Here is a 17,369-nt window from a genome sequence, read left to right on the forward strand (position 1 = left end):
GAAATCTACCAAACAAATCGTTCGCACAGCCAAAATATTCACCTTTTGTGTTTTGGCATTGTGTACTATAGCCACACTTCTTAATTCACACAATGTGACTACCAAAGCACAGAAACATACAGATTGTGAACTACAGCCTTCTGAGTGACAGGAGTTCCATCAGGCTACTCCATTGTGACTCATGTTAATTGTCTCCGCCAGGCCGTAGGCATGGGGAGACTATGTTTTGCAACCTGTCCGTCCGTCTGTGTGTACTGTATGTGTCCGTGTGTCCGTGTGTGTGTCCGTGTGTGTGTCCGTGTGTGTGTCCGTCTGTGAACAGCTAATCTCCGGCACCGTTGGCTTGATCGAAGCAAAACTGTGCGCCTGGATGCCAGAGCAGAACCTCTGCCCCAAATTCTTCACATGGGCCTGTCACAGCGCCACCAGGAAGCCATCTTTTGCAAAACACATTTTTTGACAGATTTTGTCCAAACGTCACACACATCGGTACACAGTATCTCTATAGTCATGTGGCCTGTTTTGAACAAAATGCCGCAAATCATGAATGCAGCGTCCGATTGCGGTGAAACTTTGCGTGCACATTCACACTACGTTGAGGAACAAATGCCACCCTTTCAACATTGCCCTATTTTAGCGCCATCAAGAGGCAGATTTTTGCAAAACATTTATTATTATTTTGATATTACTCCTACAAAATTCTTAATACAAACATCACGCAAATTGGTATTATCTCTTTAGTCAAGTTATCGAGACAGATCCGTCCGATTTTTCACATTTCAGCCAGATTTCAGCGAATTCCCAACATTGCTGGCCCACACTAACCTACCTCACCTGGCGGAGACCTTTTTCTAGTTTATTTATCATTTGGCAAAAATATGTTTACAAACACAATTTCTTAACTCGTCTTAAAGTCAGCCGTCCCAGTGGTTCTCAAAGTGTGGTTCGGGGACCCCCAGGGTTCCTTGAGGATTGGCCAACTCCAGTTTAGTTCTAGCGCACGCGCGCGCGCACACACACACACACACACACACACACACACACACACACACACACACACACACGGATATTGCCAATCTACAAGTTGCTCTGTGAAACCTTGTGAGCTTGTAGATCGGCAATTTTCCAGCCCATAGCGATCGCGCTGTCTAAGTGGAAGTGCCGCCCAAGGAAATTACGTTGACGCTTTACAAATCTGTTTACCTTATCTTTGAATGAAACAAGTGTTGGTCAGAGAATATTGTTTCCGGAGGAAATACGTACGACGGAAGTCAAGCCCCTATAGACACTCTCTGCTTTAGGTCGTGACCAAGGGCCCAGCTTGAAAGTTTTACATTGAGGCTAATACGGAAGAGACAGTTCATATGAATGGCCTGTAGTTTCGCTGTTTATTCCCTGCTGGTGTCAGAAATAATGTATCTTAAAGGGACATTTCACCCCTGGAAGAAACTGACCCAATGGTAATGAAGTTTAGGACTCAATTATTATTATTTTTGTGTATAATCTGTGTTTTTAGATATCTAGTAATCTTCGAACTTCTCGTGACGTTATTTACGTCACGAGAAGTTGTGTCATTCCTTTTCCGCACTACATGTTGTCTCGTCGCGTCTCACACAGACCAGCTCCAAAGACCGCCCCAATGGGGTGTCCCCACGGCCAGTCACTCCCATTAGCTGGCAGCTGTGCTCAGCGGGCAACCCCCGTCGCAGAGTGAGACTTTACTTTACCTGAGTTATCTTCTGATAGTTGTACTTAAATGTTGACATGAAATAATAATCCTGTGTAGTGTTTCATAAGCGCAAGCGTGAAAAAAAAAAGACAGCATGGAGAGGCAGCGCTGGTAAACAAACCGTCGCGAAAGGCTAGGATAAAAATACCAAGGATTCGACAGTGATGTCACTACTATGCGACACGAAAGTAGAACTGCATGAAGATAGCAAGGATTTGTCAGTGATATGACATCACTAACGAATCCTTTGACATATATGTAACTAGATGAACATGTGCTAGGTTCACGTTCTTCAGCCAGTGTTGCCAGATATTGTGAGAGAAATAAGCAACCAGGTCTATGAAAACAAACCCAAAAGAGGATAACTAGGCCAAGAGCACTTTACCTAGACATGGGATATTATATATTTGAAAATTGCCGATCTACAAGCTCACAACGCTTCGCGACCCATTGTGAGCTTGTAGATCTGCTATTTACAAAAAAATCTTGAGGGGGAAAAAGTGCAAAATGTGCAATATTTTTGACACATATTTGTTAGGGGCTCCCTGGCACAAATTATAATTTCAGATGGGGGACTGTGGAAAAATACATGAACATGTTTGAGAACCACTGGTTTAAACAACAATCAAAACATTTGGAAACAAGCCCAAATACCAACTACATTTTAGAAAGAAGCCGCTTATAATAAGCAGACATGGCAACACTATGCCTTGCTGTTTGAATGTTGTTCTTGGAGATCACACCCACATAGAACCTCCCCTGCCACAGGGAGGGGCAGTAAACCAAAGCATTATGGTCATTGTAGTAATGCAGCAGTCCAGTCAAACCGTAGTCAAACACACAGATTTCATTATTTTTCTGGCCATAGGGTGCAAATTTTAAATTGTGCTACTGTTATCTACTACAAATACTATTACCATTGAGTGATTGCAGTTTCTTCCAGGGGTGAAATGCTCCTTTAACACAAGCGGATGGGTTTTTGACAAACTTTAGACTAGATTTTCTTCCTTAAAAAAAATTGTCATGAATAGGCCTACAATATGCTTCCAGTCGCTAGTTTAAAGTCTCCTTTCAATTATCATGATATGCGTTTTGGTAAACTATGGTCTCATTTATTTCAAAATTGATGATAAAGTAGGTTATGCTCTAGGAGGGGCGGGATGATTTAATTGACAAGCGATACAACCAGTAGCATTCATTCCCCGCCCCCGCTCTTGATTGACAAGCTACCCAACCAATAATGGTCTGGTGGCATTCTGCAGGATATGACGCGATATTGAAAGATGGCGGATTTGAAATTGCTGAAGAATCGGCTTAATTTACGGTCTGTGGGGGCGTCCGCTGGCCTAGCGGTCCAGGCGCATACCGCATAAGCTGGTAATCCAGCATGACGTGTCGCGGGTTCGACTCCCGTTCCCGACGACCTTTGCTGTATGTTTCCCCCCCCATCTCTCTCCCCATTTCCTGTCAGCATACTGTCCTGTCAAATAAAGGCATAAAAGCCCCAAAAAAATATCTTAAAAACAAAACAAAAATGTACGGTCTGTGGAATCTAGGGGCGTAACGCTGTCCATTCTTTTTATACAGTCTATGGTCGTGACCAGGCTTTTCTCTTCACATATGAGTAAATCCTGGGAACAAGGCCAATAGCGATAAACATTCCATCTGTTCTCTCATTGGCCAGACGTCGCACTGGTAATCAAATTGTGGTCTGGGGACCCCCAGGGGTCCTTGATGGGTTCCCAGGGGGACTTGCTGATGCCCCAGCCCCTCTGTTTTCTTATTGGCTGGAGTTTAAACAGCCATCCCATCAGGTCCCAGTGCCTTCTCGATGTTGACCCGTGTGAAGGCTGTGTGCATGTCGTCCTCCGAGATGGTTAGAGGGCTAGTCTCCTCTGCTTCCATAGTAGGGGTTCAGTTCGTTGGGGAAGGGGCAGGCGGGTTCACTTCAAATCAGGTTTTTGCTTTGCCTCCCGTCAAGGTGTGTACCGCAATTATTGAATTGGTCTTCCATCTTTGCAGTGTAGGCCTTTTTCACCTTCCTGATGGCGCTGTTTAGTGTTTATGCATTTACTTCATATTTACATGTTGATTTAAGCTCTGAAATTTCTGTCAGACATACTCTGGTATGTGAAGAGTCTAACTGGGCTATAAACTCATTTTGTGTAAAAAACATTTTTTTTTTTTGAAAAAAAAAAGGTTTTCTCCTTTCCTGAACAATGGGCACCAGCGAGATGACTGTCCTCCAGTCAAAAATGGTCACATATTATGAATAATGCTATACAAATGATGAATTCATGATGAACTAGAAAAAGTGCTCCTCGGGGCACAGGTCTCCGCCAGGTCAGGTACGTTATTGTGGCCTCCTGGTGGCGCTATGATAGGCCAATGTGAAAAGGGTGTCATTTCTTCTTAGGCCTTTCACGGCAATCGGACACTGCATTCATGATTTGAGGCTTTTGTTCAAAAAATGTGTCTTGCTAAATTAGATCTGCTGGTGGCGCTATAACAGGCCGATGTGAAAAGGGTGCCATTTCTTCCTCAGCCTAGTGGGAATGTGCGTGTGATATTTCACGGAAAGCGAGCGGGCCAACGGTGTCGGAGATTAGCCGCTCGCAAACGGATGGACAGACGGACGGACTGGGGGTAAACCATACTCTCGCCATTCCTTTCGGCCTGGCGGAGACAACTAGAAAAAGTGCTCCTCGGAGCACAGGTCTCCGCCAGGTCAGGAAGGTTATTGTGGGCCAGCAATGTTTGGAATTCGCCAATCAAGGACATAAAAAAGCGGACGGAACCATCTTGACTCTAGAGATGATGTTTACCGCATGATGTTTGGACGAAATTTGTAGGAGTAATATTAGAAAGAAAAGTGTTGCAAAAATCAGCCTCCTGGTGGCGCTATAATAGGGAAATGTTAAAAGGGTGGCATGTGAGCTTCAACGTAGTGCAACTCTGCGTGCAAAGTTCGACCGCAATCGGAAGCTTCGTTCATGACTTGCGGCATTTTGTTGAAAACGAGCCACTCCTGCATGATCACATGACTATAGAGATTATGTGTACCGATGTGAGTGAAATTTGGATACAATCTGAAGGCGCTATAAAAGGTAAAAGGTAAAAATGCAGGGCAGTTGTTTTTCCTTAGCCTCTAGGGAGTGTGCGTGCAAAGTTTGATGCAGATCGGTGTAGTTAAAATCGGCTTGTTATAGTGCCACCATGAGTCTGATTTGCAAATATTCAAAACGAAGCAATCCTGCAAACTTTGGAAGCCAACCTTAGCCAATCAGGAGGGGATATGGAAAATCGAACAGATCCGTGGTGATCACATGACTATAGAGTTAATGTGTACCTATTTGCATGATGTTTGGATAAAATCTGTAAGAGTAATATAAAACAATGGGTTTTGTACAAATCGGCCTTCTGGTGGCACTATAACAGACCCATTTGAAAACTTTGGGGCAGATGTTCTGAATTGGCATCCAGTGAGTGTGTGTGCACAGTTTCGCAGCGACCGGGCCAACGGTGCCGGAGATTAGCTGCTCGCGGACGGACAGGACGGACACACACACGGACGGACACACGGACGGACAGGGGGTAAAACATAATCTCTCGCCATGCCTTTGGCCTGACGGAGACAATTAATTATACACAATCCTTTAGTGCTAAATAGTGTAGTTGAAGCGTTTATCACTTTGTTTACTGAATAAGTTTAGTAATGGATTAATAATGCTTTACAAATGATGAATTAAGCTTAATAGTATATAATTAAGTACCAGAGGTGGGACGATATGGGTATCTCACGATATGATATCTATTGCGATATTAGGCCCCCGATAACGATAATATCACGATATTCAATATATTGCGATATATGGCGATATCACGATATATTGCATGAAATTTCACCAACAATATATCACGATAGTCCTTGTATTCAATTCATAAACACTTAAAATAGCAACAAACAGTTAAAAATCATCATTACACAAATACAGTCGGAAAAACAACGTATCACAAACTAAAAAATAAATAAATAAATAAAAAATAATAATATAGATTTTTTTTTAAATATCGATTATTTATCGCGGGAGAAAGTATAGCGATATATCGATATATCGTCCAACCCCTATTAAGTACCTAAGTGATTATAGTGATTATAGTGAGTAAAAAAAGACTGTTTCAAGAGTTTCAAGTGGGTCCTGATCCCACCCCTGCTCCATGGCAATGATTACTGTCAAAATATAGAGCTTTAACTAAAAAAACAATAAAACAAATATTTAACAAAGTATCCACGTTACTGCTACAAACACCGATACAAATTCACTGACAGGCAATTAGTATTACTATACATCACAATAGGAACATTAGTTATTTAATATAGTTGAATTACATTTTAATACATTTGATTTGATTTGATTTTGATAATTGTCAACAGTATCCATATATAATCATTATTATTCATAATACATTAATAATGCATGTTGCAACCTACTGTGTCCAGTTTCATGTGTTCTATCATATTAACATCATTCACTATTAATCTAAATGTGAGTCCAACTAGAAAAACGTAACAGGTAAGCTGTGAATTCATATCATACCTGCCATAGTTGTATTGTCTGCAAACTGGCACAGCTGTGCCCAATGAAAGGCCCTCTTCCTGGCACACATTGCAACATGTCATGGAGGGCATGGGCCAGAGCATACACAGCCTTGTACACATTATACTCTAGTCTGAGGTCAGACACATCCAACAGTGAAGTTTCTGCTGTTCCTAGGTCCTCTTTTCCAGTACACACCCCTCCACCATTATCCACCCGCTCTGATGGAAGTGGTGCAAACTTACACTGAAATGTGTGCTCCCAAAACTGCCTCACCTGAGGAAACACAATTAAAACTTAAACATAAATAAACCAGTTTAATTATCAAATGAACCAAAAATACTCACAATGTTATTTTCATGGCTGTTTTCAGGCTCATTGGGCCTCATTCAGCAATAAATTCGTAAGTTGTCTTCTTAAATTTCTTCCTAAGTGAATTCCTAAGAGAAGTCGAGTCAGATTCATGAAACGTTCTTAAAAGGCAGAATTGTTCGTAACTATGTTCTTGATGATGATGAATCACCATCCTCGTAACTTGAAGGGGTGTGCCAGTTAATCCTAATTACCATAGGGAGCCTCCCCACCAATCCCCATATAAGGCATGACTGCATGGCTCTGCCTGCAGTCACACCTGTGTGTGATTGCTGCACACAGAAATCACAGGAAATCACACAGAGAAATAAAGTTGAGAGAATAAAGTAAAGAATACCAAAACTAAAGCCTAAAGATGGTTGAACACGAACACCAGACTCCAAACATAAAAATAAATAAATATTTCTGTGGAGGTACTTCTGAAGTGAACAGCAAATTATTTTATTTAATTGATGAATGTATTTTATTATTTCTCTCACATTAATCAACATATCACCACTCGACATCAATTTAAATTTGCTGAAATTAGCTGTTAAAAATGTTATCCATATTTCATGTTCAGGAGTAGCGTTAGTAGTGGATATAAAACATTTTATTACTGAAAGCTGGTGGGTGGATATGGAGGGTCTTTAAGGTAGCAGCTGCTTGGTATGTAATGGGGTGGAAATAGGGGTGTGGTGGGTGATATGGTGGTGCAAGGAGGGGTGTAGGGGGCTGTGTGGGGTATGGGGATGGGTGTGACGGGTGGGTATAGGGGGGCTTTCAGGTAGGAAGGGGACTTGAAAATGGGGGTGTGGCGAATGTCGGGATATGGGGGTGGGGGTATGGGGGGGCGATGAGGGTGGGTTGGGTGGGGGGTTATGGGGTGGGTATGGGGCTTGGGCTTCAACTCAACCGGGTCTGTTTGGGTTAGATGCATTTGGCTGCAGACCCCCACCTGAAAATATTTTCTGCTAGGGAAATGTTTTCAAGATTGATCAAAATGTTTCGAAAATAGCCGATCTACAAGTTCAAAATTGCCAGTAATAGGACGCGTTGTGAGCTTGTAGATCAGCTATTTTCAAACAAAGTATAAAATAGGGTTAAAGTGATTAAACTGTTCCTCGTTTTCTGTGGACCCCCTGGAACAGCTTCAAGGACCCCTGGGGGTCCCCAGACCACACCTTTGAGAACCTTTTTTGCTCTAAAGATATGATAAAAATATTATTGTAATTTAAATCCTATATTATACAACTGTAGAATTGAAGAAACTTCGAGAATTAATTATTTTTGCACAAACATATCACACTTAAGAAATCAAAGGCCACCCTAAGAGTGCTCTCTAGTATGCGTAGATTTCTTCTTAACTTAAGAACAAATCACAGCTAAGAAAACATTTGTGAATGCCAAAATCTCTTAAAAAACTTCTTAAGTGGGTCTAAGAACAAATTTGTTCGTAAGTACGGTTCATGAATCGGGCCCATTGTCAGGATGTATTTTTAACAAGAAGTCCTTGAGACCTGGTATCTCTCCACGACGGATGGCAATACCCAGGGTGCCTCTCACGTACGGCACGAAGTTAGGAGTCTGGAGTTCTGGAAGTGTTGCCCAGCAGTCACTGGCCAGCCATTGCAGACCTGTCACATTCTGCTTTATCACCTATTGTGTTGAACAAAATATAAGTATATATCATTTATGTTCGACAGAAACCTTGTATGTCCAAAACCAAACCTGTGTTCAAATGGATCCAATGTTGTTATTATTTAGTCATAAGCTCCTTTTAATACTTTTCATAGGTTCAAAACCCACAGACAGACTTTTTAAGAATTGGTTATAATAGTAAGATGTTTGATTGGTGTTAAAATCTGTTTGCTTAGTGTATACAGAAGCACTGAGACCAAAAGGGAAATAAGAACGTGTGTAAAAGTAGCACAATAATAATAATAAGCTGAGCATTTAAATTGATGAAACTAGGGAGTGACTCAATTGCATCTCATAAAAAAATGTCTTATTCTGAAATAATGTGTTCACTTCAATATAGCTAATTTCATATTCCTTATAATTATGAATGCATTGTGAATAATAAACCAAACCTCCTCCAGGAGTTTAACCATATGGCTATCATGTACAAATGCAATGACCACACAAGCTGTGGATTTCTTCATCACAGAGACAGTCCTCTGAAGTTCATCTGGGTCAGAGTCCATGGGCACAACCTCCACATACGCTAAACAAGTCAAACCAGACTGGGCCAGCTCAGACTGGAAGGATCTGGCAGCATTTTGTCCATAGTCATCATTATTGAACAGCAATCCTACCCAGGTCCACCTGAACCACCTCATAATCTGGAGCATAGCTCGCACCTGGTTGGATATAATGGAGGGAAAAGTGCTTAGGCTAGACTAGCCGCTAGAGTATTCACATAGTGAATCTCCTACACAGATTCCACAATAGAAAAGGTCTAATCATTCTCTTTTGATGCTCTCAATAAAGACCTTCAGCACCATAATAAACTCAATAGAGGGAGGTGTTTGTCAAGTGTGTGGAACATGTACTATTACAGTGATTCTCAAATTGTTGTTGAGGGGGTTCTAGGTAGATCCCCAGCAAATTCAGTTAATAGCATCAAAATCAGTTTAACCACTTCATCCCTACAGTACATACAATGGTTATTTGAAAAGAGTGAAAATACAAGCTCACAACTATGTGAGCTTGTAGATCTTTTATTTCAAAAAATGTATCTGGGAACATTTTGAAATACTGTGGAAACATATGACATGACTTGAAAAACTAAATGTACCTGGAAGGCGTCACTTGGGATTGTTCTAAAGAAGGATGGGAACTGGTTATGGTCACTCAGACAGGCACAGGTGGAAAAGTAACTGACCTACAAAAGGTACAACAACACATTCTGTTCTGTAATAAATTAAATAATTAACAACTATCCACTGCACACAGAGAATAAGAGCACATGAGCATGTGAGAATATAACAATAATACCTGTGTTATAATCAGCCCCCCCCCCCCTCTCTCTCTCTCTCTCTCTCTCTCTCTCTCTCTCTCTCTCTCTCTCTCTCTCTCTCTCTCTCTCTCTCTCTCTCTGATCCAACCTTCTGAAAAGCTGCTTCACACTCCTTTCTAAATCTGCCAGCTCTGTTCACATGCTCTAGCTTAAAGTCATATTGTCACTGTTAGGTGGAAAACTCTTCTTTCCAAAACAATTACTTTTGAGGAAATGGGGGATCCAATGTAGTTATTATTTAGTCACAAGTTGTTAATACTTTTCATTGGTTCATTATTCATAAAACCCACAGAAACTTACATTTACTATAAATACCAAAAATAGCAGATCCACAAGATCACAACGTGTCATATCGTGTCAGGTTGTAAGCTTGTAGATCGGCTACTTGTGGTGCTTTTGTGTGACACTGTAATATGACAAAGTAGGACATTTATGTACGAAAAATGTTTCTCCTCGACAGCAACGATTATGTTCTATGTCTGTCAAGTTGTAAAAAAGACAAAGTGCATTATTTATCATATTTTAGATTTGTAAATTACGAAGTAAATTAGTCATATATGTCATGGTAAAAGGGGGTTCAAATAGGAAACTTACCTGGGCCACTCTGTATAAACCTAACATTCTAGCAATAGCAATAGAATTAGTTGAGGCAGCAGCACCCACAATTCCTAGCACTGGAGGGGAGCCAACACATCTCTCATCCAATTGAAACTGATCCTCTCTCCCAGTGACCAATGACAATGTTGCACGGAATGTAACTCCAAGCGACTTACAGGTATCATAGATACTATATCCTAGAGTCACATTGGGTAGTAGGCTGCTGTTTCTGTTGATCTCATTAATGGCAAAGGCCATGGTCTGTGCACTCCTGAAGCCTATAATTTGAAATCTAACACACAAAACTCCACTGTAACATTGAATATTAATATTATGGTAGAAATCTACAACACCAACTAATCCTCTGGTGCTAAAACATGTTACCTATTGTCTTGCTTGCTATTGTATGTGTGATACTCACCTATGGCAAATGGGCTCCTGTTGTTTGGAGGTGAAAGACAACTCAGAGTAGACAGAGCTGAGATGAACATGAAACAAGCCACCCAGAATAAAGTCTCCAGCCTTATAAACTCTGTTCAGATTAAACTGTTCCTGTAACTCACAAGAAGAGGAAGGGGAGGAAGACCAAGCAGAGAAGAAAGAGAACAATATCAAGATCAAGTACATGTATGAAAGCAGGTGTGTGTCTAGTGAAACCCTCATGACTGTCCTCCTCTGTCTAACACCCCCCTCCCCTTTCTAAATCCATTGTCCAGATGCTGCATTTTATACACAGTGCCGTGTCATCCCCTGTGTCACCTTATGCCACTACGTAATCATTCACGCCAGAGGCAGTAGAGGCAGGGCTTAACAGACACTAGCAATCCTTTCTGTTGCGTATGTCCGCCAACTAGTTACTATTGCACTGGACCATTTAATGTGGTTATCTACTGTACCTGACAGGCCCCTGTCATGTGGGGATGAGTGAGATCACAGGCAGGCTCAAATGGGGACCCTCATCCACAACCACTCCAGCACCACCCACCCAACTCAGCTCTAACACTTTTCAAATAAACTCAAATTTATTTTTCAGTTTATTCCATCAACCTGTTTTCTGCGCATTTTGTGCACAAATCCCTGAATGGAAACACTTAAAAATAAAAACATAAAAAACAGTTTTGTGCTTGAGGGGGTGGATTTTGGGACTTTATCAAAACAATGAAATGCGCAAATGGGGGATGGAAACACTTGGCGAATAGGTTTTGAAGTAGACAGCATTGAACTTGCATGACTATCGCACAGTTTATAGCTTAATATGTTGTATTATAATTAGCCTAGTAGGCAATTATAACCAAGTAGGCCTGTAGTTATTATTCATGAGTAGAAGCCACGTTGTGACGTCGGGTTTAATAACGAAGCGCATGTAGCCCACATTTCAACTGTAGACCTACCTAGGAATACATTCAGTTATTAGCGTAACGAATTATGTCATTTCGTGGATGTATTCCATAAAGTACACTTTAATATAATCATATCCTCACCTTCATGAATGAGTTTATGTGCGCAACTTGCGGCTCCATTAATTAAAGTCTCACACTTATTGTCTCCGCCAGGCCGAAAGGCATGGCGAGAGAGTATGTTTTGCACCCTGTCCGTCCGTGTGTCCGTCCGTCCGTCCGTCCGTGTGTCCATCTGTCTGTGAACAGCCAATCTGGGAACCCATCGCCAAATGAAAAGGAACTAGAAAATGTGCTCCTCGGAGCACAGGTCTCCGCCAGCGAATATTGGAATTTATTCCAAGATTGGAACTTTGATGATAGGCGTTGCGCCTTTGCTTCTTCATCAGTTTGCAGACAATGATTAGCTTCTTCAGTTTGCATAATAAGAGTTAGTTGCACTGTGTCATCAACTGTGACTGGAAAGTACTGTTCTTGATTAATCCTGTCTAAGCTATTTATATTACGTATTGTGATGACACCAGTGTGTCTACATAATGTATTGCTCCGCCATTTCTCAGCCATTTCGTGATTATTCCTGTCTTACCTCACTTTGAAAGAGACCAGGACTCTTTCAAAGTGACACATCTATTTATAGGACTATGCACTTAAAAAATCTATCACTGTGATGACCACTTTGAAGACCACACCGCCCACTTCACACTGGGTGTGATTTTTTGAGTGGTGCCAACGACTCCTATATCTGACTTTGTCTGTGTGTCCGTCTGTATGTATGTCCAATAAACAAACATTGATGACAACATCAATACGGGGCTCATCAAAGGCACCACTCTCTTCACACAGGGTGTGATTTTTATCTCACTTGGCTCTGGGCCGAGGACAATGGAGCACTCATGCGCAAGGAAACCAGGGTTTTGGTCTGCCTTCAGCCTTTCACTTCCGGTGGTGCGACTATGTTTTCATTCCCACTGACAATATTTCTACACGGAACACTAACACCACTTCTCCCAGATCGTTTTGGTTATAAGCCCACTTTTTTCTATGATGAGAGCAAGTTAAAATGTGAATATCTTTCCGTGGTTGTCTGCTCCGAGGACGCTATTGTTAAATGAGTTTCGGTTTTGTTTTTAGTGGGAAGCAGAGCACAGACAGTAAATGCCGCCCACTACATTTGATTGGGTACACACCTGCTTCCTGATCTGAAGGCACGCCCACTTGTAGGTCAGTGCGTACACGTTATGACGGACCCTCGCGACAGATTCAAATCATGGGTGCCGGAACGGAATATGAGATGGGGGGACACATCCGGGACACATGCACGCGCGCGAAGCGCGCGTGCATGTGGACCACGGGCGCGTGCGCTTTCGGGTGGATTTGTTGATTTTTGGGGGGGATAATGCGGTTATTTCGGTTAATTCGGTTCGCCTCGCGCTCGCGGTGGTCGCGAGGTGCGGGGGACTGGACTGATTTTATTATTTATAAAAAATAATTTTAAAAAAAACTTTTTTTTTTTTTTTTTTTTGGGCTGGACTGAAAAGTTGGGGGGACAAATTGTCCTTTAATTAAACAGGCTCCGGCGCCACTGATTCAAATTCAGAGCAGAATCTGTTCTTGAGAGATTAGTGAACAGCTAATCTCCGGCACCGTTGGCTCGCTGCGAAACTGTGCACACACACTCCCTGGATGCCAATTCAGAACCTCTGCCCCAAATTTTTCACATGGGCCTGTTATAGCGCCACCATGAGGCCGATTTGTGCAAACACGTTTTTTTATATTACTTTTTATACTTCTTTTTAACCAAACATCACGCAAATCGGTACACAGTATCTCTATAGTCATGTGATCAACACGGATCTGTCCGATTTTCCATATTCCATCTTGATTGGCTAAGATTGGCTTCCAAAGTTTGCAGGATTGGTTCGTTTTTAAGAAAATGTCTCAAATCATCAACGCAGCATGCGATTTCCGTGAAATTGTGCACATACATTCCCACTAGGCCGAGGAAGATATGCCACCCTTTTCACATTGGCCTGTTATAGCGCTACCAGCAGGTCTAATTTATTAAAACACATTTTTGGAACAAAATGACTCATGAATGCACTGTCAAATCATGAATGCAAGGCCTAAGAAGAAATGACACCCTTCACATTGGCTTATTATAGCGCCACCGGGAGGCCACAATAACGTACCTGACCTGGCGGAGACCTGTGCTCTGAGTAACACTTTTTCTAGTTATGTGATGCTTTTTGTCCTCACATAGAAGCTAATAACGGTATCCATTTTTGAAACTCGGGTGAAACTTTGATCCAAATAAAGTCCATACTTTTGGGTTCATTTTCAATGAAGGAGACAAGGACCACATGTGGGCAAACCAAAGTTCTGCGGCTAACCCACATTATGGTAATAACTTATAACTGATAACTGCTCAGGTTGGCAAAATATAATTCTGGGAATGATAAGCTACTTAACGTTCATTATTCCGCCCTCGTCAAAAAGTTCTTGAAAATGCAAACTGGGAGTCCTTTTACTGTTTCTCGCAGAGCGATGGATTTATTCCTCTCCACTCACAGTGTAGCAGGACACACACAGTAAATGATTTCAGCTCCTTTAGCCTATATACAATATAATATCATATATAAAATATATTCATTAGAAATAGTTGCCTTTGTTTGGGTGGGTACAGTACAACCGTAGCAACCATTTTTGTTATTTTAAAATCCCTAATTTAAATGTAATAATATCGGCCTATTTGCCGTGTGGACTTGCCTTGTGTTTGCCTTGTATTGTAGGCTACCTCTTTTTTTACTACTAATTGCATGCTTTTATACATGATTGTCTCCGCCAGGCCGAAAGGCAAGGCGAGAGAGTATGTTTTACCCCCTGTCTGTCCGTCCGTTCCGTCCATCCGTCCTGTCTGTGTGTTACCAGCTAATCTCCGGTACCATTGGCCCGGTCGTCCCAAAACTGTGCACACACACTCCCTGGATGCCAATTCAGATTTTTTTCACATGGGCCTGTTATTTTGATATATTTCTTCATGTCTTTCTAAATTACATTTTGTTTGTGTTAGCAAAACAATACAGTCACTGTCATCCCTTGTGTCCCCTAGAGGAACAGGTTGTTAGTGAGCTCCAGCACCTGGAAAATGACCAGTGAGTCTCTAAACACTTCAATCAACTAGAGAATGATGTAATCTCTCTCAGCTTTCTTTGCTAAAACTGTGTGGAAACAATTAGAGATCTTAAAAAAGATAAAACTACATTTCAAAACCAATCCAAAGGTTTCAGGGCGGTCCTTGTTGAGGCGATGATATGATTGTTTTTTAAAGCAGTGGGCGTAGCTTTGTGTTGTCGCTGGTGTTCTTGCTACTACCTTGCATTCAGAAGTGTCCAGACATATCGGTAGGCGGACATCTTTCATTGTCTGACAACAGCAGACTATACCCAGGTGGATACAAATTAACATTAACATTCATTCTGAGCGGTTTCACACTATGGTCCTGGGTGCGCACTCGAGACCGCTTGGAAGGTTTCGCGCTAGTGTGAATGTTGCGCATCGTTCCCCGAAACGGATCGCCGTTCCGTACCCGAAACCACCTCGGGAGGTAGTCTCGGGTGCGATTCTTGCGTCCTCGGGGACGGTACACTGCAATGTGAAAGCAAGCGTATCGTTTGACGGAAGTGGCCCGCTATTTGTAAAAGGTGACGGTATATAAACTCGACAAAAACAGTCAACAAAAACACGTCGCAGATCAATCCACAGGGGTTCAACCATGGCCGGATCCCGCGGGTTAATTTCATCATTAAATTATAAAATGAACCCACGGGATGATGAAAGATTTAGTATCATCCCGCGGGTTAATTTTATCATTAAATGACCAAATGAACCCGCGGGATGATGCGCTAAAACCCGCAATATTTATATATAAAACGTATTTATTTATTTATATAAAACATTACATACAGAAATAGAATGAGAGCGCGAGATAGAAAGAGAGGCCGTGTCATGGCCATATAATGACAGCAACAATATATATATATATATATATAATAGTATATCTTGTGGATATCTTGTGGAGTTTCAACTACTATGCATCCCAGAAATATATAGCTTGTAAGGCTTTGTAATTTGAAATTTGTAAGTAAATATGGTAACTCATTTAGATGTAGGCCTACGTAGGTTTATGGTTTCCCATGGACTATAGCCGTTTCACTCATGATGCAATTTCTCTTTCATAACAGATACATACATGTGCCAGATAATCCCCACACAAAGAGAGTAAAAAAAGAAAAGATGTTACTTTATGAGAAACAGTACATGGAAGTACAATTCACAATACAAGGTTTCAGTCATTCAGTCCGACTTCACTGTATAGGCTAGTTGCCTTTTCATAAATGATATATTTTTGTACTTAAGCTGTCGTGAAAGTTTATAATATTTAGAGAAATGTAAGGTTTCAAATACAAAAGTAGTAGTTGTTGTGAAGGTTAGCAAACTGGACATTTAGACTGAATGTTTCCTGTATCCTCATCTTGCGCGTTGTGTTTCACCAGGTTTTATTTGTGTTGTTTCTCATAAGCGTGCATCCGTTGTCTGTCAACAACACGCGCGCCAACAACACAGCAGTCTGTGCCTTGACTTCTGTGCGCTCAGTGCGCTCCTGACTCTCTCCCCAGCGGCAACCGTTATATTATACCTCTATGGCGGCAACCCTATATTTATGCGCGACCAGCACAAACATTGTCGCATAGTTGATGACGTCTGTGTCCACTGGCGAAGCACTATGTGCATGCCGCCACCTATAGGATCGGGGGTATATATGCAAGTGTTCTCGGGCGCGTTAGAGCCTTGGCCAGTGTGAATGCGGGCCAGCCAAGCGCACTCGGAAACGGAGCGGTCTGGAGTGCGCTCGCGGAACCATAGTGAGAAACCGCCCTAACAAGGACACAAGTTACCATGTTTACTACTGTAGCTAGGTCTATTGTACAGGCCAGGGTCATACAGAATCAGATGAGCAACAGTACATGGACATTGTTGTTATTACAAAATACCCCAATTGTAGTTATGTCTAAATGGACTAAAGAAATCAGTCGCCCAGAAGCGTCACAGCAGCTTAAGGTTACAAAGTTACAGGTAATGATTGAGGAAATAAAAAGTACTGTTTATTTGTGACATAGCAAATCAAACATCAAACTAAGGGTTGGGGAGCTTTTTCCTGTTGGCATTATGTCCACGGTAGGAACATGGTCTTGCCCTCCCTGTGTCCCCGGCCAACACTGTCTCACTCCCCAAGGCATAGTGTGACTTCTTGACCAAACGTCAAACGGTGACTTGAAGGAGGTACCCTTTCAGTCAAACGGTGCCTTCCCGGGCACTTCCGCACGCCAGGAATGTGGAAGTGCAGTTCTCAGACCCAAGACGGTCCGCCAAAAAACAGTTAAAACAACAGAGGCGCACCGTCTCAAGCGCACTTGAGCCACGGGAGGCACCGCCGAGGTCACACAGATGACACAGTTTCACGCAAATTGCTCAGAAATCCTAGAGAGAGAGAGAGACGTTGCTATCTGAAAAGTTATGAGATTGTAGATTGGCTATTTTCAGAATGAAGTATGTATGTATGTATTCATTGATACAGTCATGTTGTGTGCAATGCAATTGAAATTAAGTCTGCATGA

At 41.9% G+C, this 17,369-nt stretch overlaps 1 protein-coding gene across 1 annotated transcript in view; it reads right to left on the bottom strand.

Annotated features, from left to right (window-relative positions):
• Positions 1 to 10,924, bottom strand: part of LOC311044852 (extracellular calcium-sensing receptor-like) — a gene marked incomplete at both ends in the record, with an annotated part of 94,554 nt that extends 83,630 nt beyond the window's left edge. Inside the window, one exon of the mRNA XM_084056667.1 lies at positions 10,719 to 10,924. Coding sequence (XP_083912793.1) covers positions 10,719 to 10,924 — 206 coding nt within the window. The remainder of the gene's footprint in view (positions 1 to 10,718) is intronic.
• Between the last annotated feature and the right edge of the window lie 6,445 nt (positions 10,925 to 17,369).

The sequence above is a fragment of the Gymnoscopelus microlampas genome, assembly GCF_963454915.1.
Source record: "Gymnoscopelus microlampas genome assembly, chromosome: 5".
NCBI lineage: Eukaryota > Metazoa > Chordata > Actinopteri > Myctophiformes > Myctophidae > Gymnoscopelus > Gymnoscopelus microlampas.